The sequence below is a fragment of the Hemiscyllium ocellatum genome, chromosome 13 (genome assembly GCF_020745735.1).
Source record: "Hemiscyllium ocellatum isolate sHemOce1 chromosome 13, sHemOce1.pat.X.cur, whole genome shotgun sequence".
NCBI classification, from domain to species: Eukaryota; Metazoa; Chordata; class Chondrichthyes; order Orectolobiformes; family Hemiscylliidae; genus Hemiscyllium; species Hemiscyllium ocellatum.
The window spans coordinates 72,375,150-72,402,412 of NC_083413.1; the positions used below are offsets into that span (position 1 = coordinate 72,375,150).

At 41.6% G+C, this 27,263-nt stretch overlaps 1 protein-coding gene across 4 annotated transcripts in view; it reads right to left on the bottom strand.

Moving 5' to 3' along the window:
• The window catches only part of LOC132821934 (uncharacterized), a 462,849-nt gene that overhangs the window by 39,604 nt on the left and 395,982 nt on the right, over window positions 1–27,263 (bottom strand). For 3 of the 4 annotated variants that reach the window (XM_060834914.1, XM_060834918.1, XM_060834916.1), the window contains 4 exons: window positions 8,589–8,768; window positions 6,571–6,765; window positions 3,769–3,948; window positions 712–944 (listed from right to left, as the gene is read on the bottom strand). In XM_060834914.1, coding sequence (XP_060690897.1) covers window positions 712–944; window positions 3,769–3,948; window positions 6,571–6,765; window positions 8,589–8,768 — 788 coding nt within the window. The remainder of the gene's footprint in view (window positions 1–711; window positions 945–3,768; window positions 3,949–6,570; window positions 6,766–8,588; window positions 8,769–27,263) is intronic. The other variant, XM_060834915.1, reaches the window with a different exon arrangement.

Here is a 27,263-nt window from a genome sequence, read left to right on the forward strand (position 1 = left end):
TGCCCAAAGAGCAATTAAAACTCAACCACATGACTGTGAGTCTGGGTCACGTATAGGACCGATTACATAAGAATGGCAGTTTCCTTCCCTAAAGGACATGAGTGAATCAGATGGGCTTTTCCAACAATTGACAAGGGTTTCAAGATCATTCATAGACTCTTAAGTTCAGATGCTTTTAAAAAAAAACTGAATTCAAATTCCAAAATGGTGGAATTGCGAACCCAGAACATTACCTGGGTCCCTTAATTTATAACTGAAAATGTGTTGCTGGAAAAGCTCAGCAGGTCAGGCAGCATCCAAGGAACAGGAAATTTGACGTTTCGGGCATAAGCCCTTCTTCAGGAATCATCAACCCTTCCTGAAGAAGGGCTTATGCCCGAAACGTCGAATTTCCTGTTCCTTGGATGCTGCCTGACCTGCTGCGCTTTTCCAGCAACACATTTTCAGCTCTGATCTCCAGCATCTGCAGACCTCACTTTTTCCCTCAATTTATAAGGCTAGTGATGATACGACTAGACTGTTGCCTCACCTAATTTCTAGCTTTGATTGTGAGTTTATCTACACTACTCTGACTGACAACAGGAGAACCAAAAGTCAGTTTCTTGATTTAAAAATATCCACTTGGTTCACTCAATGAGTTCTCTGGTTTCCTTAAGTGCTGATTCCCTCCACGAGTATTACTTGCACAGTGGCAGCTCACTTAGTCCTTACCTGTGCTCTGGATTGGTGTACTTGAGCAACTCTGCCAACTGAAGTGGGTATTTGCAGATCTTCTGGACTGGTGTGAGCAGAAAGCCATCCAGGGAGATGTCGATCATCTTCTGAAGCAGCCGACATGCCTCAAAAAAGTACACGTACTTGTTGATTTTCATGAGTTTGGAGAGCTCGGTGTAAGCGTTAGGGTGATTGTTGCAGTACTCGGAGTATATCTGGAAATCTGTCTGCTGAAAAGAAGCAGCAGCACTGGAAGGTCAGCAATTGATTCACATGGTAAAAAACTGGTGAGTGAGCTGGGCTGACCTTCATTATCAGATAACCTCTCTGGGACACACGCACCAACCAACCCCACTGCCCTGTGACCAAACACATCAAACCCCCTTCCCACTCCACCAAAGACATGCAGGTCCTGCGTCACCTCCACCATCAAATTCTTGCCACCTGTCACCTGGAGGAAGAACGCCTCATATGCTGCCTCGGGACATTCCAACTGCACGGGATCAATGTCAATTCCACCAGTTTCCTGATTTCCCCTCCCCCACTTTATCCCAGATCCAACCGTCTTAACTCCGCACCGTCCTCTTGAATAGTCCTACCCTGTCCACATTCCTATCTACTCTACACTCCACTCTGACCTATCACTTCCACTCCCACCTTCTTCTACCTATCATATTTTCAGCTACCTTTCTCCCAGCCCCAGCCCCCTCCCATTTCTCTCTTAGCCCCCTTGGGCCCACCCCACATTCCTGATGAAGAGCTAATGCTCCTCGGATGCTGCCTGACTCATTTTTCCAGTGCCATACTTTTTGTCTTGGTATTCAGCCCCATTTTCATCCCTGTGTGCATATATCACAAAACACAAAATCCTCAGCTTGCAGATATTGAGGCTACACAAAGCAGTGTTAACATATACCAGCCAGACCCAGAAGCAGGATCTCCACTGGATTTCAGTGTTGCTGGGTTGATGGAGAAAAGCTAGCCCAGGGTTTTTGATTGGTGTGGTGATTGGCTGTGATTTGATTTTGATTTTGATTGGCTGTGGTGATGGTTGTGAGGTAAGGTGGGGGAACAATGGGGGAAGGGGTAGAGTCAGACACCTGGTATTTTGTTCACAATATGGAGGAAAAGTCCACACTCAAGGTGAAGGTGCTGCATTTGTAGAGTTCAAATTAAGTTGCCAATGAAGGAGGGTGGGCTCCCAAGCTGGGAAGCACAATGAGATAACCCAATACCTTTGCCAGGAAAGATTGACAATGCTAAGGCAAAACAGCAAGATAAATAGAACACTCAGATAATTCCCTGCTCAAAACTTGCAATGATAGAAGGTCCAGTGCTGTTAGCGCAATCAGCACTTATAGGAAACTCCTTCACATGAAAGGTTTTAGTCTTCGACCTCTCATGTCTGCAACTTAGTTGTTGGGCCTATCACAGAAAGCCCCACTGATGGCCTTCTGGCACTCAGATGCTGTCAACCTTCAAACAAAGCAGGTATGCGGGCAGTGCTGAAATGGTCTGATGCCAAGAAAATGACATCTGAAAATGGCCACCAAGTGTGGCCTTAGCTGGCTTAATTGGGCTGCTGCAGTTGAGTGGGCAGATGTGAGTACTGCAGATGCTGAAGATTACAGCCAGATTAGAATGAAGGGCTGATGAAGGGCTTTTGCCCGGAACGTCGATTTTCCTGGCCTCGGATGCTACGTGACGTGCTGTGCTTTTCCAGCAACATTCTAATCTCTGCTGTAGTTGAGTGGTCCATTCAACAACTGAGAAATGGCTATCAATGGAATGACTGACAGCAGAGTCCTCTCTATGCACAATTAAACAGAGACTTGGTGGTGTACGTACCAAGGATTATTTTATTATTTTGGGGACCTGTCATGCCAAACCAATTTGACATTACTGTTTGTGCAGGAATAAAATTCTCTTTCTTCTGTGCTGTAGCTATTCTGAGTCATTGATATTTTATATATCCTACTGATATATAAAACTATAACACCTAAACATGTGATCACTTCATTTACTTTATTGCTTTTGATATTCAAATTGGCTGCCACATTTCCTGCATTAAAACAGTTGTAAACATTCCATAAAATTTGTTCCCTGGCAACATCCTTAGATACTGTTCGAGTCTGAATGAGATTGTTTGCAATCTGGGATCTAATTTGATCCTGAGCTCAATTTGCTACCACATATCCTCTCAAAGAAGACTGTCCACTTTCATGACAGCAATATTTCCTGACTCAGCTCCCCCTTCAGCTCATCTGCTCCTGAAACCCTCATTCATATTTTTATTACCTTTAGACTGGACCATCCCAATGTTTTCTGGTAGGTGTCCATTACCGTTTAGCATCCGTAAAGCCAGATGACATTTAAAACAGTACTGCCAATATTTAAAACTGTACTTCCTCCAAAGTCCCATTCATCCTATGTTCACTGATCTAAACTGGTACTATCACAATTTTGCAATTCTCATTCTTGTTTTCAAATCCTCTGTTGTCTTGCCTTTCCCTATAATCTCTTCCAGTAATCTCTTCCAGTCTGAACCTTCCACGATTCTTACACACCTCCTATTCTAGCCTCTTGTGCATTCCTGATTTTCTTCACTTCACCACTGTCAGCTTTCATATCCTGGGCCTGATCTGGAAGTTCCTCCCTGAATGCCTTTGCCTTAATACCTCTCTACCCTCCTTTAAGATACTCCCTAAAACCTGCCTCATTGACCCAGGTTTTTGGATTCTTGTTCCAATATATGTGGCACATCATCAAACTTTGCTTGGTAATTGATCCTATGAATCACCTTGGGATGCTTTACTACTTAAAAGATGCTATATAAATGGAAATTGTTATTATTGTGCAATTCAATAGAGCTTCAACGATTATGAAGGTCTAAAGTCCATAAATGGAAATTATTTCTCGCTTTCTCATTACATTTCAGAGTCTTTGATTCTAACACTTCTGTTGAAACTGCTATTAAAAAATCAAATAGAGAAAAGCCAAAATCATTTTCCCCCTCAGTGAATTACTTGCAGAAGAAGAGTCAGAACTACTCACATATTCAAGGAAGCAAGAACCAATCTCACTCAGGTGGGGCTGATCTTTATTGAACTTCTTCTCCAGACCTTTAAGAAATTTCTTCTGGAATTTGTAAATGTCTTCAATGTTCCCAAAGATGGTCCTTAACTGCTCCTCTGTGAACATGTCTGTCCTTTTTCGGCACTGCTTAACATAGCCCTGTGGGAAAAATGTGTAATTTTACTGCACATTTCACTCTGAGAGCTGGAGGGGAGCAGAATGACTCTTGCATTGCAGCTTAATGGATAATTCTCAAATATTTGTTTCGACCTATTATCGTGCTCAGCCCCCAGTTCAAACACACATTGTATATCTAGAGCAATCTGTACTAATTAAAATGACATTGCGAGAGACCTTGATGCTCGACAACAGGCTGTGGGGTTGCTTATGAAGAATTTTCTATGTGGCTAGTGTTTTATTATTGCTCAGATCTTACACTCCAACTTCAAGACAACCAGATAATATCAAATTACATTATCCAGTTTATCAGTTCTATCTATCTTCATCGATATCATTATACAATTATACCAGACAATGTCCCTTTCCCTCAAGGGGAAGGACAATGTAAATGCCGGATCATATGGATAAATCTTCCACATGACCAGAGAACCGAGGTCAGATGTATCCCCTGTCTCTAGTTTAGGATCAGTGCATGGCAGAGGATTTAAAGGAGTAAGCAAATTATTCTAATGTTGTGTAGTTGGTCCTCCACCAAAAATTGGAGGAATCTTGCCATTCATGGACCATGTCTGGAAGCAGGATATTTTTGTTTTGAGAAACTTAAGGCCAAGCTTGTTCCGAAAGCATATCCAATCAAACAGCAATAAGGAAGCTGATTGGCTGCTGTCAAGCTTTCTGCCAGAATTGCAAAACTGGACCAGAGATCCAGCCCATCTGGAGCTGCTGGCCAATCAGAGGCTGATGTCTCAGTCGCATCACCGATGCTGCCCAGGCACCGTCCCCTTGGACCCACAGATGGAGGATCAGAAGTCAGAAAAAAGTGCGCACTGATGGGGTTTCTGGGGTTGGTATCATGGGGTCAGAATGGGCAGATGGTCAGAGGCAAGGGCAAAGGGTGGCTCACACGTGTCATATGCCTGACATTAGTCAAATTGCTTGAAATTATATCAACTACTGCAGATCAAGAGAACCCATCATTCCAACCAAACTAGTAGCCCACCTGCACTGGGTTACCAGTCAACTGGCATTTTCTCACCCTGCCTGGAGCTGAAGTAACTGTGTGCCAGGCAAGATCAGGCACTGACACTAAGTTACAACTTCAAGGCATTAATTCATGGTTGGTTGAAAATTTGACCAAATATGCGTCTTCCCACACTGAGAACCCGATTTCTGAGGTGGCGGGAATGGGGTGAGTATCTTCCAGTTTTGGTGCACTTGATTATATATCCTTTCCACTGATCCACTGACCACCTCCACAACCAGCCCACCCTTACTAGTTCTTTGGAAGAGGCAAGTTCTGCCCAAAATGTCTATCCGTTCAAGGAATGAGCTGGTCAGGAAGGCCCAGCGTCTGATTCTTCATCTGTGTTTTGCTAACAAATCTCAGCCAAAGCAGTGCTAGGTGGACTACCTGGGAATTTGGAATTAGCTAAACACTTGGGATTACGTGATCTGAGGGAAAACTCAGGCTTAACTGCAATGCCTTTATAGTTGAACAGCCAATATTTGCCAGCTGTCAAAATGAGTCACTGGCAGTTGGGTAACTATCAGAGTTAACTAGACCCCTTGGGGCCATGCTGCAGAGAAACTTTCAGGAGAGAAAGGACCACAGAACAAAAAAACAGACAAGCAAGAACACAATCATCTCGTGGATTAACTTGAAATAGCAAAGGTGCAGAAACCAGGAGGAGAAATGAAGTATCGAGACAGAATATGAACTTGAAGGAGTTTACTGCAATTGAAATCAAATTAATCTTAGCTCTGAATGAAACATTCTTAATTAAATTCTCTTTGTGGCTAAGTGTCCAGCTTCTGAAGATGGGTGTCAACAAAGTTGAGAACCTTTTTTTAATCAGTTTCCGACATATTTAGTACAGCAGTGACACAGCACCTGAGGAGATTCACAAGAAATCCATACCTCTTCCTTAACTTTTCTCAGCACCACTGATGTCATTCCAGATGAAATGAGGTTGGTGCAAGGAGTAAGACCTTCTTCCTCTTTTAGGTAATATTCATATTAACGTCATCCCAAGTCAGGATTTGCAAAGGTTGGTCAATGCCCTGAACAGCAGTCCACAGCCTTCAACTGTATACAATCAGCATTTGCTCACTGAGGTAAACATTTGTGTTTCCCAACCTGCCCACTACTTAGAATAGAAACATAGATACATAGAAAGTAAGTGTAGGAGTAGGCTATTTGGCCACTTGAGCCTGCACCACCATTCTATGTAATCATGGCTGATCATGCAATTTCAGTATCCCACTCCCTTTCTCTCCTACGTTCTCTCCCCACCTCTTGATCCCTTTAGCTGCAAGGGCCACATTCGGTCCCTTCTGTATGTATCTAACAAACTGGCCCCAAGAGCTTTCTGTGGTAGACAATAAAGTTTCAGACTTGCTGCAGGTTGACACCAAATACATGTAATCTTGTGTTTAGAAAGTAGACCCTGAAAATCCATGAAGCAATGTTTCCACATTTCCAACAATATATTTCTACGACATAACGAGAAATATAAAAAGGATTGATACTTGGGCTGAAATCATCCTCTCTAAAAGCCGTAAATGAATAGCAATTTTTAAATGTGCTATTCCAAACCTTACCTCACAGATATCCTTTAAATGTTTGATATAATCATTCTCAGTGCTCATAATCTCACTGATAACATTGGTCCGCATCTGGTCTTTCTTTGATTGGCCTGTGGCCAGTCGACGGTTGGCACTGTTGGCATCTTCAGGTTTTCCGTCCTCGACCCTGACTGGGTATTCTTCCATGGGCTCATCCTGGTTGACCCACAACTTTAGAAGTAAAAGAAGAAAATGAAACAAAATCAAATGCGTACATTTTTATTTTCTTTCCAACTGGAACTATCATCATAACGAGATCCAAGAGGTTTGTGCAGTCATGATTTACGATAATGGCCCGAAACAAATTCATTCCAATGCTTCCATTACTTCTTTTTTCTGTCATTTTTGAATCTGTCAAGTTTCTACTGCATCACTCATTTTCCCTTCACTTCACTTTTCTGTGTGTGATTTCTGTCAACTAGGTTTGTTGCTGGAACTGCCTTGTTAAGACGATGAAGAAGTATCCATTTTAAGCCATCCCTCTTTGATATCTCCTTCAATACCAATTTCTTTAGCTCAGTCTCTATGTTTTGAAATATTGATAAAGCACCTTTCTTTAAATTGATCCCTTCTGTAAATTAAAGTTCTAATTCTATGCTTAAACAATGACCATTAATGACAACCTGAAGGAGAGAGTGGTCTGCCAGTCATCTTCACTGTAAACCATCATCAAGGTTGTATTTTAGGGTCGTTCTTCAATACTATTCATGAGTTCCCAATCAGAACATTTGGGATTTTCCTGTGTTTGTGCTAAGCAGTTTGTATGTTGCGCCACACTGGCCTGCTGAGACATCAGGGAAGCTAATGCAGCTCAAATCTTAATTAGACATTGCTAAATTTCCATTGAAGTCATTAATAAAAACAACTCCTGTACAATTTTATTGAAATGTTTTAAACTCAATCTACAGGACAATTCAATTTTCTTTTCAACATATAATAACATTTGGCTTAATCAGTGTCGATTGTAGTGGCCATTAAACAAAACATGTAGTTTCATACTCTTGTATCAGGTACAGTATCAAACAAAATGTCAGCTCACCACAGCCAATGTTTTTAAAAGCATATAAAATAGCAACATTAATTTACTCCTGTTGTTTTGTAGCAGGTAGGAAATGTAGGGAAATTTTAGGGAAACACAATTGCCCCAGTTGGTCTCATCCAACGTCAGAAATTACACAATATACTGTTGAAGGTCACTCATTGAAAACTTGCATGTTAAGGTTAGGTAGTAAATAAGACCAAACTCCATCGTACATTTTGAACCATTTCAAGAAGTGGCATTAAGGGGTAATTTGGTTGAACTTGCAACCCTCGATAGGAACGCCGTTTGATTTGGAAAGTGCAGCAATAACAAAATGTAGATTCATGCTCACTGCCAAGACTGCAGGATCAGTGGATTTAACTTTCTGGGTTTATACCAAATATCTTCGAGTAAAAAATGAGGTCTGCAGATGCTGGAGATCACAGCTGCAAATGTGTTGCTGGTCAAAGCACAGCAGGTTAGGCAGCATCTCAGGAATAGAGAATTCGACGTTTCGAGCATAAGCCCTTCATCAGGAAGGGCTTATGCTCGAAACGTCGAATTCTCTATTCCTGAGATGCTGCCTAACCTGCTGTGCTTTGACCAGCAACACATTTGCAGCTTATACCAAATATCTGCATACTCAAAAAAAATACTTAATTTCCAGCAATTGATTTTTTTAAATGACTATTTTTGTACTGTGGTTCTGTAATATCTTTTATCTTCGGATTTTATTTATTGCCATTTGATCTGCACCAAGCAAACCATACAGACAAGAAAACAGAATTAGATGGTGGACTACTGAATGCAAACTGAGGTAGTGCTTCAGATTGCAGACTTGATGGTAGCTATAAGCTGCTAGTGCTCCTTCCTCAGTCTCTGTCATATAATAACTGTTCAATTCAATGTCTTGGCTGAACTTCCACCCACTCCAATTTTATCAATCTTCCTTCCTACATGCAATGGTCCTTACCCGTACAAAGCTGGCAGGGAACCAGCCTTCACTGTCCGCGATTCTGCCCCACCACCACTCTTTGTTGGTAGCATCCACTACTTCAATGACATCACCAGCCTTGAAGCCCAGCTCCTGGACATCCATAGTGACATGGTCCCAGAGAGCCTCTGCATACACCACACTGCCATCGCTGATGAGCTGCAAAAAATCAAATAAAATCTTACGTGAGTTACCTTTCCAATGCAATATAAACATTTCAACTTGCATCATAAAACATGAAATAAATTATATTAGCTCACTGGCACCCTGAATCCAACTTTTCAGATTGAATTGAAACACTGGGCTGGTCTGCGACAGGTTTTTCGGTCAGCTGTCATGTTATCCATTTCAAGGTGGCGTATACCTGCCGTGGGCAGCGCAGTATGCACTCCGGGATCAGATATCACTTTTAACTAGTTTGCTCCACAGATCTAAGTACGACAAGCTTTCTGAGAAGCTCAACAGTAAAGGAGTGAAATAAATGCTGCTAGGTAACTGAGGCTGAACAGGCAGTGACGGGCAATGCGCGTAGGCTCTTAATGCTAGGTAACCAAGAGAGAAAAAGGCACTGTCTCATTGTAAAAAAAAATTACATAACACCAATCTATTTTCTTATTTAAATTCCAAAACAGAACCCTTCAGCATACAAATAACAATGACAGATTAAATTCAAGCCAATTTATGCATTTTTTTTCCTCAAATGCATGAACTATCTCAATCAAGAAGAAAATATATATTTTGAATAAAATCGTGACTAGTAGTGTTGTTCTGTCTATCATGGGCCTACTTTCCGCCTGTTGATGGCAGTAGCAACAAGCTGCTACTAGAGATTTTTTTAATACTTTATGCATACCTTCAGTATAGAAAAAAATATTGTGGTTGGAGAATGAACTGGCTTGAGATGGGAAGATTGACACACTACCAAACCTATCCCAATGACTTTCAATGAGGGTAAGACTACCGCAATGCCCAGCACTTTCCCCACTCCCCCAACTAATGGTTAATCTTAGTGCTGTGCATCTAACTCTGTTGGGTACTTGGAATAGCAGAATATGATACAACTTCAGAATGCTGAAACTTAATTAGTCCATCCATGTATACAGAAAATTGAACAGTGAGAAGAAAATCTCAGTTCCAGGCTGTATTGTTCCATGCTGACAACCTGTCTATTATTATTCAGAGAAGAGATAAATGTGGATTGTACTTTGTCAAAAGTTAAATAAAAACTGGAAATATATATATCAATTTCAATTGTTTGAGTGACAAATGTGCCTTTACACTTAGTATCTAAGGTAGTGTACATCAAAGATATTTTGAACAAATAAAAACTTGCTTTGATGCTTAATTGTCTCATGAAAATAATTGGTTTTGTTGATAGAAGGGGTGATAATGAATGATGCGCTATTTGAAAAGGAATAAAGCTTTAAAAGTAAAGTATCAGTAAACATGTTTATGTGTTAGTATCTTGAAATCTCCTCCTGCGGTGGTGGAGGTGGGACCGTAATCATTATCAAAAAATTGAGGGCTGAGGTAGATAGATTCTTCATTAACAAGACAGCCCTGAATATTGGTGGTTGCACAAATGTGGAAATGAGCCCACAATCAAACCAGCCATGATCATATGGAATGAGGGAGCAGGCACTCTGCCTGCTAACTTGTTGGGCTTCTCTGTCCCTGGCGATTTTACACTGAGACACAGTAAGCAAAACACCTCCATTTTTATTATAGGTAAAGTGATGAGGTAGGCCCCAAATCAATCTCAGCTGGAATTGTGATCAAATCCCGTATTGAATGAATCTGATCCACACAACAGACATCTCGCCAATCTCAATATCCCCACTCCCACATCTCCTTTCTAATGACCATAATGGCCAAATGAAACATGTAGAAGGCAGACTGCAGTATGCAGCATCATTTTTGTGACACCCTACAAATATAAATTGTTATTGCTGATGGGTATTAGTGTAGTTTACTCCTGCAAAATTCTAAGAGAAGGGAAGCCCCTCAGAAAAGAAATATTAGTGAAAAATATTTAGTCACTAAAGCTTTACAAAGTTTTAATAACTGAACTGCAAATGATGTATGGGATCATTTTATGAGACTTGTTGTGAGATAATCTATTCCTCTAGAAGATCCGCTTGGTGACATTTGATGAGTCATGTAGAAACACAATGCGTCAGGTTAAATGATTCTGAAACATCCTTTACAATATTATTCAGTGCATGAATATGAAATCCTTTCTACTGATTATTCAGTAGTGCTTGGCCTACATGTACACAACACAAAAGGAAAATGCTCAGGATGCTAGAAATCTGAAATAAATAAAGATAACGTTCTAAACATTCAATAGTCAGCCAGCACCTATTGGGAGTGAAACAAGGCCTGGATTTTCACTCCTGAGGTCTGTGCTCAGTGTTGGAAACATCTCTACTTAGCAAAACCATCTTGGGAGAAACAAATCCTTAAATGCCTAGACTTGCTCTCAAATAGCAATGGGGGAAAGTGGTTAAATCCTTTCATACTCACTCCTCAACCTCAGCACACATTCCCCATTCATGTTAATTAATGCCCCTACCATCCAATGCCTTTCATTTCTTTCTGCCAACCTGTGGTTCTCCACTCACAAACCATGGAATCTCATACCGTTCATGTCAACCTATTCAAATTCTACCCACCCCAATAGCCCCAATACTAATCTATTGTAAGCAATCTATTTTAACTCACATCTCCCCATCCACTATCCTTTGCACTTACAACTTCTGACATCTCATCCAGTATCTCAGGAGTCATGCTGAAATGAACAATATAAAGTTCTAAACGTTTATTGCAGACTTCACCATATCAAATAAACATGCCCAGTTTGAATTGCCCATTGTTGCAAGCCCATTCAATACATCTCCCCGGATCTTTTTAAGCATTTACATCAAACACAAAAATTTCTGAATTTTTATATATAACGCCATATCAAAGACAGATAATCCATTAATTACCTCGTGAAGTTATCAATCAAACATCCTCTTCCGTCCCTTCTCCCCCCACCCCCGCCAAATCCATGTGATAATCGCAGGTAGTGCAAGAAGTCTAGCAGTAATAATACTGTAGTGATAGCTCCTAAGATTATTTCAGCACATACGTGTCTAACGTCCAAGCACCAAATATTTTCAGCTGAGATTCAAGGCAGACTGTTATTTTCTCAAAATGTGAAGAACAGAGGATTTAAATAAATCAACAGCCTGATAGTTTCACCGATCTCATTCACCCTTTATGAACATTCCCGCCTACTCTCAAGAATAATTCTCTGAGAAGCAGGCCTTGCTCACATGAAAATGAGGCCTATTTGAACTCAGCAAAGCATCACTTTGGCATTCCTGGCTTTGGGTATCCCATATGTGTGAATTAATTCCTGTCCCCTTTCTCCTCCAGTAAAGACAGGATCTGGAAGGAATGAGGACAGGGCCTACATTCTGGCACCAGTTTGGCTCAGGCACAGAACAGCCATGAAACTGTGAAAACCCCAGCGGTAATATTTCAGATCAGAGCTGGAAGATGTGAGAGGTGGATCAGGTTTTAAGCTAACATGGAGGCATAGATAGGGGGTAGGATGTAAAGAACGCAAGGAAAGATCTATGGTAAGGTGGAGGCAGGAGAGATTAATTATCACTGGGGAACATGGTAAAAAACAAAAGGAAATGATAACTGATCAAGTGCAGCAAAGAAAAAAGGATGAAATGGAGTTGCAAATAACAACAGCAAAATAATTTTCCATACCAACTATTCAAACAATGGTTAGGATCAGAAAGTGTTGGAGTCAGTGGTAAGTCTGGAAATTTGTGAAGTGCCTAATTTGAATTTTGAAAATGGTCAAATCAGATTTCACTGTTATGCTCTTACATTTCTGGGAACTGGTAGCAAGTGCATACATTACCATAGCAACCAGGTACTATGGTGATATTTGGAATATGTGCTTCAAGCTGCTTCTTTTAAACAACTTGAAACAATGTCGTCAAATGAGCAGGTTGAATCAAACCAAAGCAGGAGCCATGGGGAGTAAAAATTGCAGGAATCAGCAATACGTGACTTGAGTACAAAGACCAAGAAAAAGAAGCATTCATCTTACGGTGGAGTCTTGTATTGGTTAGGAGAAAGTGAGGACTGCAGATGCTGGAGATCAGAGCTGAAAATGTGTTGCTGGAAAAGCGCAGCAGGTCAGGCAGCATCAAAAGAGCAGGAGAATCGATGTTTCGGGCATGAGCCCTTCTTTCTGAAGAAGGGCTGATGCCTGAAACGTCGATTCTCCTGTTCCTTGGATGCTGCCTGACCTGCTGCACTTTTCCAGCAACACATTTTCAGCTCTTGTACTGGTTAGGTTAGTAAGTCACACAGACCTAGAAAGTCCAAGATTCAGTAACAAGTTTGAGTTTAATTACTCAATTCTACTTGGTTTAGAAGTAGATGTGGCACTGCTGATGATAGCCTCCATTAGGGGAAGTTTGTGAAAATAAGCCATGTTTTTGTTTGCCGTGACATGAAAATGTATGACCTTGGTCTTCAGTTCAGCACAGATCAACCTCACCTCCCACATTCCCTCACTGTAATCCACCATCACTCTTCACCCACCCTCAAGTCAATAAGGATGGTTTCACGAATCCCTGAGGGACGCTGAACCTGTGAAAATATATCCCAACCCAAAACAGTACTTTATGGAATGAAGGAAGGCTACCTTCCATGGTTCATGTGATTTTATTTTAGATTTTTTAAATTATACAATTAAAGTCCAGGATTTGCTGATATCCATTTAATGGAAGCTATGAAATCTTTTCTAGAGGGAACAAAGCCTTTTTTTTTGTTGTTTTCATTGTGAGCTATTTCTCCCATATAGCAAACAAAAAAAAGGGGGGAAATAAAGTTTCAAGGCAATTACGTACCTGACATATCACCAGCACATCAAGGATAGATAACAGCAAAACTGCTGCTGAGCTGTGTATTAGAGCATGAGGAAAGCTAGTCTGACAGCTTAGACCATGTACGCCTTGCTGCCAGGAGAGGACTGATACCATCTTATTTTCTTATTGTTAGAATCCAAAAGCCTGGAGCCCAACATGAGCTGGCCTTGGAGGTTTGACCCACATAGACACATGTCACTGGCACTCGGCAAATGCCAGAAGGCAGGTTTGTCGTATAGTAACTCCTGAATTCTGTGAATGGTATTTACATATGAACACATGATAAGATGTCAAACCAAGGTCATATTTGAGTGGGCATTAACAATTTTACAGCACTGTTCAAAGTGCTGCAGGATTCTCCTAGAGCCAATGTCAACATTTAGTCTTCAAACCCAACAGTAGCAGTTTAATTGCTCTTCATCCTTGCTGTTTGTGGAACATTGCTGTACGTAGATTAGCTAACATGTTTACCAACCTAATACTCATTAAGCTTCAAAATTGATTAATTCACTATGAAGTATTTTTTTGAGAAAGGTGCTCAAGGAATCCATTGTGAATGTCTCATGTTTTCACCTGTAGAGCTGCTGTGGGCCAGAAAGCAAGGTGATGATGTGAAACCAAATCAGTCCATCATCCTCATCTTATACTTGTGGTTGTGCCAAGATCCCACATGCTAGTCCCAGCACCTATTCCAGTGCATATCACAGTGCAAGTGTTTCATTAGATTTATCAGGGCATGACTAGGGAAGTGGGATATGCTTCAAGAAGAGAGGTTGAGAGAAGTAATCATTCAAAACCCAGTCATGTCACCATTAACACTTTTGAAGCCTGATATACACAGATTTCACCTCAAATTCTGAATCCTTTGCCAATGAATGCTCCACAGAGAGACCCTCATTCTCAGTAGGTAAAGGATTATGAGCTCTTCAACCTGTCCACTGCCAGTTTTCCAACAGACTTGACCGCTGCAAGTACAGATTATTCATAAAAATAACAATGTGCCACCAAGATACAGAATGAGGGAAAAAATGCATTGTTCAGCAATTCACGTGCAGAGGGACCATAAACTCATTAGAGCTACAAAGCAAAGTTAAATGACTGATCCTGCAATATGCCTACAAGTTTGAGCAGCTTGAAATTAGAAATTAAGAAAATGAGATTCTTACTAATTTTCATCTGTTCAGAATATCCAAAACAACATAAATATAGGGTGGCTGTTTTCTTCAGCATGGGTTGGTATAAGATGCGTCATCATTTGCACTTTGTTCTAATTGCATTCTGAGGGATTTGCTTTTTATTGTAGAGGCACAATTTAAAGAGGGTAAAAATGCAGTGGAAAATATGTTCACTAGCAATGTCCCTGCTGATCACAGAGGATTACAAACAGAGAATCTATTCATGTAGTGACAATGCGTTGACATTTTTTCACAATAAAATCATTTAGCATAGTCAGAAATTAAGTGGATGGCATTGGTTCAAAAAAGGAAAGGTTATTGCTTGAAAGGGCATCAAAAAGAAACAAACTACTCAAAACTTTTCTGGCTATAACTCCTTCAAAATTATACTAAATGGAATCCGATTCACATATTCTTAAATATTTCATAACTATTGCATTAGAGTTCAAGTCCTGTCTCAGATGTTTTCGTACAATTCCATGCAATACTGAGGGAGTACTGCACTAGCTGATGTACTGTCCTTTGGTGGGATGTTAAAATTTAGGCCCCATCTATCCTTTCACGTCAATGCAAAGGATTTTATCACATTGGTAGTTTGGCAAAAATTCAGCCATCAACCAACAGCTTTAACTTCAAATCTTCCCACCTCCTCCAGACGAAAGGGATAGCCATGGGCACCTGCATGGGCCCCAGCTATGCTTGTCTCTTTGTTGGCTACGTAGAACTGTCCATCTTCTGTAGTTACACCGGCACTACTCCCACCTCTTCCTCCGCTACATTGATGACTGCATTGGCGCCACTTCGTGCTCCCTAGAGGATGTTGAGCAGTTCATCAACTTCACCAACACATTCCATCCCGACCTTAAATTCATCTGGACCATCTCTGATACTTCCCTCCCCTTCCTGGACGTCCCCATCTCCATCAATGACGAGCGATTTGACACTGACATTTTTTTACAAACCCACAGACTCTCACAGCTACCTGGATTACATCTCTTCTCAGCCTATCTCCTGCAAAAATGCTATCCCGTATTCCCAGTTCCTCGACTTCCACCGTATCAGCTCCCATGAGGACCAGTCCCACCACAGAACACACCAAATGGCCTCCTTCTTTAAAGACCGCAATTTCCCTACGTGGTTGAAGATGCCCTCCAACGTTTCTCATCCAGATCCCACGCCTCCACCCTCAGGCCCCACCCCTCCAACCACAACAAGGACAGGAACCCCCCCCGGTCCTCACTTTCCACCTCACTAACCTTCCCATAAACCGCATCATCCGCTGACATTTCCACCACCTCCAAACGTGCCCCACCACAAGGGATATATTTCCCTCCCCACCCCTATCTGATTTCCGCAAAGACCATTCCCTCTGTGACTGCCTGGTCAGGTCCACGCCCCCCAACAACCCACCCTCCCGTCCTGGCATCTTCCCCTGCCACCGCAGGAATTGCAAAACCTGCGCCCACACCTCACCCTTCACCTCCATCCAAGGCTCCAAAGGAGCCTTCCACATCCATCAAAGTTTCACCTGCACATCCACCAATGTCATTTATTATAACCATTGCTCCCGATGAGGTCTCCTTTACATTGGGGAGACCGGATGCCTTCTATCAGAGCGCTTTAGGGAACATCTCTGGGACATCCGCACCAATCAAATCAACTCCACCGCCCCGTGGCTCAACATTTCAACTCCTCCTCCCAGTCTGCCGAGGACATGTCCTGGGCCTCCTCCACCGTCACTCCCTCACCACCCGATGCCTGGAGGAAGAACGCCTCACCTTCTGCCTTGGAACATTGCAACCCTAGGACATCAATGTGCACCTCACCAGTTTCCTCATTTCCCTCCCCCCCATCCCCCCCCCCACCTTACCCCAGTTCCAACCTTCCAGCTCAACACTGTCCTTATGACCTGTCCAACCTGCCGATCTTCCTTCCCACCTATACTCCACCTTCCTCTCTGACCTATCACCTTCATCCCCAGTTCCACCCATCTATTGTACTCTTGGCTACCTTCTCCCCAGACCCACCCCCCTCCCATTTATCTCTCCACCCCGGAACTCCCTGTCTTCATTCCTGAGAAAGGGCTTTGCCCCAAATGTTGATTTTTCCTGCTCCTCAGATGCTGCCTGACCTGCTGTGCTTTCCCAGCACCACTCTAATCTAGACTCTGGTTTCCAGCATCTGCAGTCCTCACTTTTGCCTTACACTACCAAAAGCTGATTGTCTGGTTATTATCATATTACTGTTTGTGGAAGCTTGCTGCGGGTAAAATTGGCTTTAGTGCATTTTTGGAGGCTGTGCAACATGCACAATACATCTGGTTTATTTTTGTTGATTGCTCTTATTGAAGAGGACTAAATATTTGCTGATCTTAATTAGCATATAAGGGCAAATTTGTCAAGAATGCAAATATGATGGTGCTGCAGAAAGAATTTTCTTAATTATATACCTTTGCATTAAATATGGAACATTCAGAAAGCATTCAAGAAAATATACCATTTACAGTTTAAAGCAATATCAATTCTTCTGTGTCAGGCATAAGCTGTGTGTAGATGGTTAATCTACAAAACAGCATTGATCTTCATCTTCAGTCCAGTATATTCTAAAATCTGTATTTCATCTTTCTACTTTATTTTCTGGACACCTTGAATCTGTTTAAAACAATACAAATTCAGGAGGAAACTGCTTCACAGTATTCAATTGAATAATATATTTTGCGTTATTAAGTACAAGGATGAGTTTTTAGATTGGAGATATTGAGGGACAAGGAGTCACCCAATATAGGTCAAGGAGCATTGGGCTGATAGATGAATGGGACATTGTGCAGACTAGGGTTCAAGAATCAGAATCAGACTAAATGTATCATGCATGGAGGAGGGGTGTACTGAACAACAGTTAGCGATTGGTGATGACAAAGGCATGCGGGAAACTTTGAGGCATTTGCGAGTGAGGTGGACTGGGCAGTATTCTGGAGGTAGAAGCAACAGGTTTTGTGATGCTAAGGAAGGAAGATCACCTTGGTGTCAAATGTGATGATCCAGTCATTGCTCTCATCTGAAATCAAGGCTATGTAGAAGGTTAAATTTGGTGGCAAGGAAGCAATAGTGGGAGGGACTGGAGGCAATGGCTGCTTTATTTCTAAGGACAAATAGGAGGAAATTGCAGATTATCCAGAATTGGAGCCTACAGGCAGCCTGATAGCACACAGCCAGGTCCTGATTAGAACAAGGATTCCTCTTTGAAAGATAAGTCCATGGCTCTGGATGATTTCACAACAGGACAAGAGTTAGATGAAGAAGAGAGGAAAGTTAAGGATAGAGATTGAAGGAAACCCAGGGATAATATTGGGAATGGAAGAGAAGGCATCTCTAGAGATCTTCAGCTGACTTCAGATAGGTAAGAATGGAACCAATTCAGGTCAGTCTCACCAAGCTGGCAGGAGAGGAGAGGTATTGTGGTTGAGCACGTTAAATGCTGTAGAGGATCTGGAGGGGGAGGTCAGAGATGGGTCGTGGCTGCAGTCAGGATAACCTATGTCACTTGATCAGAGCTGGGAATGGGACTGGAAAGATATAAGAATTGAGTTGTTGGTGAAGTGAGCATGGCTTTGCAAAATGATGACATCTTCAAGCAGTTTGGGAGGAATGGAAAGATAATTTGCAAGTTCAGAGATGCCAGAAAGGCATTAATCAGTTTGCCCATATAGGATCCAGAAAGGGAAGTGGACATTGAGCACTTCAGTTGGAATTTACAAACATTTTAATTCACTCATGGGACATGGCTGTCGCTAGCTTGCCAGCATTTATTGCCCTTGAGGTGGTGGTGGTGTGCGGCCTTCTTGAACCATTGCAGGCCACATGCTGTAGGTTGACCCACAATGCTGTTAGGGAAAAAATTCCAGGATTTTGACCCAGCAATGGTGAAGGGACAGTGATATGTTTCCAAATCACAATGTGAGCAACTTGGAGGAGAACTTGCAGGCAGTAGTGTTCCCTTGTCCTTCTAGACTGAATTGGATTAACTTTATTATCACCATGTACTCAAATGAATGCAATGAAAACTTCACTAATTGCCACTTACAGCACCATCTTGAGTATCAGGTACTGAGATATAGATTCTTCAGGGTACAGACTAAAGTGAAATGGGTTTGGAAGGTATTGCCTCAGGAGCTTTGGTGAATTTCTGCAGTTCATCTTGTATATAGTAGACTGGTGCTACTGAACATCAGTGGCAGAGGGAATGAATATTTGTGGATGTAGTGCCAGTTATGCAGCCTGCTTTGACCTGAATGGTGTCAAGCTACTTGAGCATTGTTGGGGCTGCATTGAGGCCAGTGGAGAATATTCTGTCGCACTCCTGACTTGTGCCTTGCAGATTACAGACAGGCTTTGGGGAGGCAGAAGGTGAGTTACTCACCACAGTTTTCCTGGCCTCTGATCTGCTTTGGTAGCTACTGTGTTTATGTGGCAAGTCCAGTTGAGTTTCTGGGTAAAAACAATCACTGCAGATGCTGGAAACCAGATTCTGGATTAGTAGTGCTGGAAAAGCACAGCAGTTCAGGCAGTATCCGATGAGCAGTAAAATCGACGTTTTGGGTTTTGCCCGAAACATTGATTTTACTGTTCCTCAGATGCTGCCTGAACTGCTGTGCTTTTCTAGCACCACTAATACAGTTGAGTTTCTGGTCAATAGTGATTTCCATGGTAAAGTTGATAGTGATGGGGGAATTCCATAATGATCACATCATTGAATGTCAAGAGGTGAAAGTTAGATTCTCTCTTATTGGAGTTGGTCATTGCATGGCATTTGTGTGATGCAAATGTTACTTGCCACATCGCAGTCCAAGCCTGGATATTGTCCAAATCTTGCTGCAATTGAACATGGACTGCTTCAGTACCTGAGGAGTCAAAAATGGTGCTGAACATTGCAAAATCTTTGGTGTGCATCCCTACTTCTGACTTTATGATGGAGGGAAGGTCATTGATGAAGCAACTGAAGATGTTTGGGCCTCAGAAACTACACTAAGGAACTCTTGCAGAGATGGCTGGACTGATCTCCAACAATCACAGTAATTTTCCAGCATGCCAGGTATGACTCCAACCAATGGACAGTTTTCTCCTTGACATTTACTGATTCCAGTTTTGCGAGAGCTCCTTATTACTACACTCAGATAATTGCAGTTTTGATGTCAAAAGCTGACACTTTCACCTCATCTCTGGAATTCAGCTGTTTTATCTAAGGCTGTAATGAGGTCAGGAGCTTAATGGCCCTGGCACAATCCAACTGGGCATCACTGAGCAGGTTATTGCTGAGCAGGTGTTGCTTGATAGCACTGTTGATGAAACCTTCCATCACTTTACTGATCATTGAGAGTTGACTGATGGAGAGGCAATTGGCCTGGTTAAATATGTCCTGCTTTTTGGATAAAGGACATACTTGGACGAATTTCCACATTACCAAGTAGATGCCAATATTGTAACTGTAGTGGAAGAGCTTGGCTAGGCGAGCAGCAAGTTCTGGAGCACAAGTCTTCAGTATCTGTGCCAGAATGGTGTCAGGACCCATAGCCTTTGCAGTATCCAATTTCTCCAAATATTTTTTTATTATCACGTGAACTCAATCGAAGACTGGTATCTGTAATGTTGGGGACCACTGGAGAAAGCCAAGTTGGATCATGTACTCAACACGTTTAGCTGAAAGTTGCTGTGCATGTATCAGCCTTACCTTTTGCACTGATGTGCCTTGGCTCTTCCATCATTAAGGATGGGGATACTTGTGGAGTCTCCTCCTCCAGTGAGCTGTTTAATTGTCCACAATTGGATGTAGCAGAATTGCAGAGCTTAGATTTGGTCTATCTTTTGTTAGATCATTTAGCGTTGTCTATCACTTACTGCTTTTGCTGTTTGGTATGTAGGCAATCCTATTTGGTAACTTGACCAGGTTGACACCTCATTTATATGCATGCTTGGTGCTTCTCCTCGCATGCCCTCCTGCACTTTCCATTGAACCAGGGTTGATTCCCTAGTCTGATGGGGATATGCTGGACCACGAGTTTGCACATTGTGCTGCATTACAATTCTGCTGCTGTTGATAGCCCACAGTGTCACATGAATGCCCAATCTTGAGTTGCTGGACCTGCTTGACATCTATCCCATTTAGGGGAGAAAGTGAGGTCTGCAGATCAGAGCTGAAAATGTGTTGCTGAAAAAGCGCAGCAGGTCAGGCAGCATCTAGGGAACAGGAGATTCGCCGTTTCGGGCATAAGCCCTTCTTCGGGCTTATGCCCGAAACATCGAATCTCCTGTTCCCTGGATGCTGCCTGATCTATCCCATTTAACATGGTGATAATGCCACACAATTTTCTCGATGTGAAGACATGACTGTGTCTCCACAATGACTGTGCGATGGTCACACTAACCAGTAGCAGTAGAAATGGCTCAGACACTGGTTAAGAGCTCCAATAAAGCATGCTGGGAACTTTATATAGGCTAGTTTGAACTCTGACCTAAGTTACAAATGCAGCCAGGACATGTTGTGCCCTGCCCTGTAAGCAGTGATCTACAGTTTCCTGTGTTGATCAAATAAGAGAGGTGTCATACTGATCTGCTGGACATACTGGCATCACTATAACCTTATATGGAGCATGGTATGTGTCTGTTTATGACTTGGTATAAACATTTGGGACTTGTTTACCAGTAAATTCCATTGGCTGGGATGAAACATTGAGATCAGGTTTCGCTTAATTCATTGGCTGAGAGCCAGAGAAGTGTCTGAAGACAGTAAGCACACTTTGGGTAATGTTAACAGCCCACAGTTTTTTTCCCCTTAGTGAGCACTGGAGGCCCACATTCCCGACAGTTTTACATTGATTATGTGGACCTCTTGATGAACTGGTATGTTTGATCAACTGGCACACTCCTGGCCCCATAGGTGCCAGTGAATAAAACATTTGCTGTAATGAACACTAGCCAAAAACATCCCCCTCATAACTACATCAATGCTTGAAAAGGTTAATCTCTCTGTACCTTCACTGGTTATGTCAACTTGTAGTGATTTTATACCAACATAGACACTCATCACAGAAGCAACAATAATGCCTGACACTGATGATTAGTACAAAAGCAGCACAAACATCAGTACTCCATTAATTTGCTGTGTCTCAGTTCCACACAGCAGCTCAGAGATTGATTTATTATCACATCTATCTAAATCTAGTGAAAAGTTTTGTTTTGTGTGCAGAACAGGCAGGTCATAACATACAAAGATCATGGGGTGATTAAACAGAGCGAGGAATACAAAGTTATGCCGGCAAAGAAGGTGCACAAAAGCAAGATCAACATTAGATTTGAATTTTGAGAGCTCCGTTCAGAAGATGGATAATGATTTAGCTCTTCCTTATCTTTCAACTCTCTTAGTCCTGCAAATGAATGCAGCACTTTCTGCTAATTCCACCGGTTTGCAGGGCTGCTATCAGGTTGAAAGAAGTTTGAGGCAACTGCATCATTTCACTCACCATCTTTACAAAACCAAAGTTTAAATACCTATAATACTTGTCTCACTATTGCAGTGAACTTTGTGTTCTTGTATTCCACTGTTCTTGAGCCCAATGTAATTTAATGGGACCAAATTGAAAATCACACATTACCAGGTTATATTCCATCAGGTTTATTCAGAAGCACTAGCTTTTAGAGCACTGCTCTTTCATCAGGTAGTTGTGGAGCAGGACTATAAGATGCAGAATATTTAACAAAAGATTATAGTATCAGGTAACTGAAATGATATATTAAACAAACCTAGATCGCTGTTAAGACTTTCATCTTTTAGAATGGGTTGCAGGTTTCAGTTCATTAATACGTAAATCCCAGAACTTCTAAGTCACGTTCTCGAGATAACTTTAGGTTTTATAAAAAAAAGTGACATCTCAGCTCAGATAATGCATTAAAGGTGTGAGGTTAGAGTCTGTCTATATCCCTCTCTTGAGTCAGACTGGTTCTACTTCCAAATTGGTATTTACAAAATATTATTTGGATTGACTGCCTGCAGATTGTGCATTTTTTAGCAGTGCACATGGCAGGTACTCGTGTCTTGGCCAACACTGTCTCATACACTGCAGGCAAGGATGCCCCAAGGCATGGTACATTGGTGAGACCATGCAGACGCTATGACAACGGATGAATGGACACTGCGCAGCAATCACCAGACAGGGGTATTCCCTCCCAGTCGGGGAACACTTCAGCAGTCAGGACATTCAGCCTTGAATCTTTGGATGACCGTCCTCCAAGGTGGATTTCGGGATAGGCAACAACGCAGAGTAGCCAAGCAGAGGCTGATAGCCAAGTTCGGTAACCATGAGGATGGCCTCAACCGGTTTGATGTCACATTACAGGTGACCCCACTACACTATACACTCTCTTACACATACATACATACATACACACACACACACACACACACACACACACAAAAACACAGTGGGTCAGTGGTTACCACTGCTGCCTCACAGGGTCCCAGGTTCAATTCCAGCCTTGGGCAACTGTCTGTGTGGAGTTTGCACATTCTCTCCGTGGTCTGCGTGGGTCTCCTCCCACAGTCCAAAGATGTGCAGGTCAGGTGAATTGGCCATGCTAAATTGCCCATAGTGTTAGGTGCATCAGTCAGAGGGAAAAGTGTCTGGGTGGGTTACTCTTTGGAGGGTCGGTGTGGACTTGTTGGGCTGAAGGGCCTGTATCCACACTGTAGGGAATCTAATCTAATCTACTCACACACTCATGTAGACCTCTCTCATATCTCTCACACACACATACACCACCCCCACACCCTCTCACAGGCTTACACTCCATCACACTCACACACACTCTCATGTGCACTCACACTCATATGCACGCACACATTCTCTCTCTCATGTACGCGCACATGCATATAAGACTATGGAGTGAATTTGTATTTGCAGAATTATTTTTGCTGATTCATTCTATTTTGTTCAAAAAATGGCAGTCAATCCAAGTAATATTTTGTAAATTCCACTTTGGAAATAGAACCAGTCTAACTCAAGATTGGGATACAGACAGACTCGAACCTCACACCTTTAATGCACTGTCTGAGCTGAGATGTCACCTTTTTTTAATAAAACCTTAAGTTACCTCGAGAATGTGACTTAAAAGAAGTTCTGGGATTTACATATTAATGAACCAAAACCTGCAACCATTCTAAAGGATGAAAGATTTAACAACAATCTAGTTTTGTTCAATATATTATTTCAGTTGCATGACACTGTATTCTTTTGTTACAAATTCTGCATCTTATGGTCCCGCTCCACAACCAACTGATGAAGAGCAGCGCTCTAAAAGCTAGTGCTTCCAGATAACCTGGTATTGTGTGATTTTTAACTTTGTCCACCCCCATCCAACACCAGCTCCTCCACATTAATGGGATCAGATAGTCTTTCACTCTAATTTTCACAGCAGGTATGAACTGAATTGAATGTCATGTCTGGGCAACTTATAATGGTTTTCTGAGAGGCTAAGATGAATCAGGTAATCAATATGATCAACATCCAAGCTACACAGTAACCTCAGGTCATAGCAACTTGAAGGGATGAGCAAACATATGCAGCATAGAAAAGCGCATAACTGAAGTATGAACAGCCCACATTTAATTACAAAATCATATATGGAGTCTTCTTAATAAATTATATCTGTCAGAAACCTATTTTACTGGCAAACAGATTCTATTCAGCATTATCACTATTAGTTATAACATAGTCTATTCACAGCCTAAACAGAATAGAACCATACGTTCAATTGATTTATTTTGATATGCAGGACAAAATTAAATGACAGTACAGCATTGCCTATAGTGCAAGTGATAATATTTAAGGGGACTACATGTCTACTAAATTAATATTTTGCAATTCAGTTGTCAGACAAGAATACATTGTAAAATTAGAAGCCTAAGCTGTTGGAAGCGGAGCTACTCCACTAGCTGTTAGTAGACATATCGCTTTCAAAACTGAAGATTAATTTAACATTTGATTTCAAACCATATCTTCCTATACATTATTTAAAATCTGATTGAAGATTTGTAGCTCGGGTATCCGTTGTTGTGGTTCTGCTCGCCGAGCTGGAAGTTTTTGCTGCAAACGTTTCGTTCCCTGGCTAAGGAACATCATCAGTGCTGTTGGAGCCTCGTGTGAAGCGCTGCTTTGATGTTTCTTCCAGTATTTATATTGGTTTGTTCTTGCCGCTTCCGGGTGTCATTTTCAGCTGCAGTGATTTGTATGTGGGGTCCAGGTCGATGTGTCTGTTGATGGATGTTCCTTAGCCAGGGAACGAAACGTTTGCAGCAAAAACTTCCAGCTCGGCGAGCAGAACCACAATTCCTATACATTATCTTACATTAAGCCTTCTTCACATAACACTTTCTGATCTACATTGGTTCTGAATCCACTACGCCTTAAATTTAAAATTCATATTCTCATATTAAGTTTCCCCCATAGCATTGCTTCTTTAAACCTCAGTGATCTCCTTCAATCCTACATCCACCTTGAAAACTCTATGTTCCTCCAAAGTTGCCCTCTCATTCAGCCCCCATTTCCTTTGATATAGCAGTGGGGTCCAGTCTCCTGGATTCCCTTTCCTTTTCATTCATGTCTTCATTTTTCTTTCCTATTGATAGCCTTCCTCTTTAGCAAGCATTTGCTCACCTTTCCCAATGTCTTCTTCTTGGACTTGGTGCCAGGTGTATTTTCTGATTAGACTTTTGTGAAGTTCCTTAGATCATTTACTATGGTGAAGGAACCATACAAACACAAGTTCTTGTTAACATGCTGAGGCATATCTGAGCTTTAATTCACAACAACCAACTCTCACAGAAGTTTTCTTTTCACCAAGGTTTTAAATACCATAATGAATAAGATCATACCATTAATAACAGGGAAACTTCATGAGAACAAAGGGAAGCAAATTGTAAACCCACTTGATTTAATAAAAGCCAAACTACAAAACCACGTTTCTCTTTCCCATGCAATGTTATTGAAAATTGCCGTGATAAATGGCTGGTCTGAATTGCTCAAACAGGTTTAATACTGTCAGAATTAATTGTACTTGCAGTCTTGTGCCAACATTGGGAGAAAAATAGACCGGCATATTGTCAAACTCACAGAATGATACTGTTCAACCATCATCCCAGAACTCTCCATCTCAATTGTTGGGTATGCCCTGTCACACCAACCGGCCAGACCCACCAGAGGTGATGGCACTGTGGCATACACTCGAGTGAATGTGCTGCTGCCATCCTCAACATCTAGACCCAATGACGTATCATGACACATGTCTAACATGGTTAGAAAATCTTTTGTCGATTAGATTTCAGTAGATTTATTTAATATATTGTCACTGCTACCTAGATAGAGTAAGTGAATAATGTCACTACATTCTGGCGCCATCTTGGATTACATAATAAATTACTGAGTAAACTGTATAAATAGTAAAATATTAATTAATAATAATATGATATTACTAAAACTGAAACAACTTTAAAAGTTCATTTCCCCCCCCCACCCCCCCCACCACCTTTAGCAGACTTTGTAGATTTCCCTCTTCCTGAGCAGATCAGTGTCACTCCATGTTAAATAATAGAGAGAGCACAGAGTGCACTCTGGTTGGGGAAAATAAAATGCCCATCACAAAGAGTGGCTTGATTACACAACCACTGACTGAGATGATTGAATCCTGCAGGGCAGAACTGCCAGACTGAGTCTGCAAAGGGTGCTGAGGGAAAAAAAAACTTCTTTGTTCTGGTTTGTGACGTTCTGAGTGGGAGTAACAACCACACAGTTGGTGGGGATCTTAGGTTGTGTTTTCCCAGTACAGTTACATTCCACTGTGTGAAATGATACTACTCAATGTGTCTTAAATGAGACCATTTAAGAACAGATTAAATAGCTCAAAATTGGACAGTTTCTCTGAGATGTTTACAGTAGAAGTATATTCCACCACAATATATAATCTTAAGGCCCAACATATTTTCACTCTATTATCATCAACAAACAAGGGAACTAAAGTCTAAAGAAAGGTCATTGGACTTGAAACATTAACTCTGCTTTCTGTCCACAGATGAGGCAGACTTGCAGAGTTACTCCAGCAATTTCTATTTTTAAGCCAGGGAATTAACTCTGGTTCAATGAAGACTATGGGAAAGCATGCTGGAGGCATCATCAGATGTACCTGAAAATGAGATGCAAACCTGCCTAAGCGACAATATAAGTCTACATGACAAAACAGCAAATGCAGGGTCAAAACTAAACAATTCCTCAACCAACTGACCCTATAAAATTACTGTAAAGCTACCACATACAGTTAATTATGACTGACAATTAAAGAAGATAGTAGAGAAGAAGGCTCCAAAAACATTCCCACCCTCAATGATGATAGAATTCAGCATGTGGTTACAAAAGACTAAACTATCTTCCGCCAGAAGAGCTGGGTGGATAATTTATCTCAGCTTTCTCATGAGATTTCACCATCCCAGCAACCAGT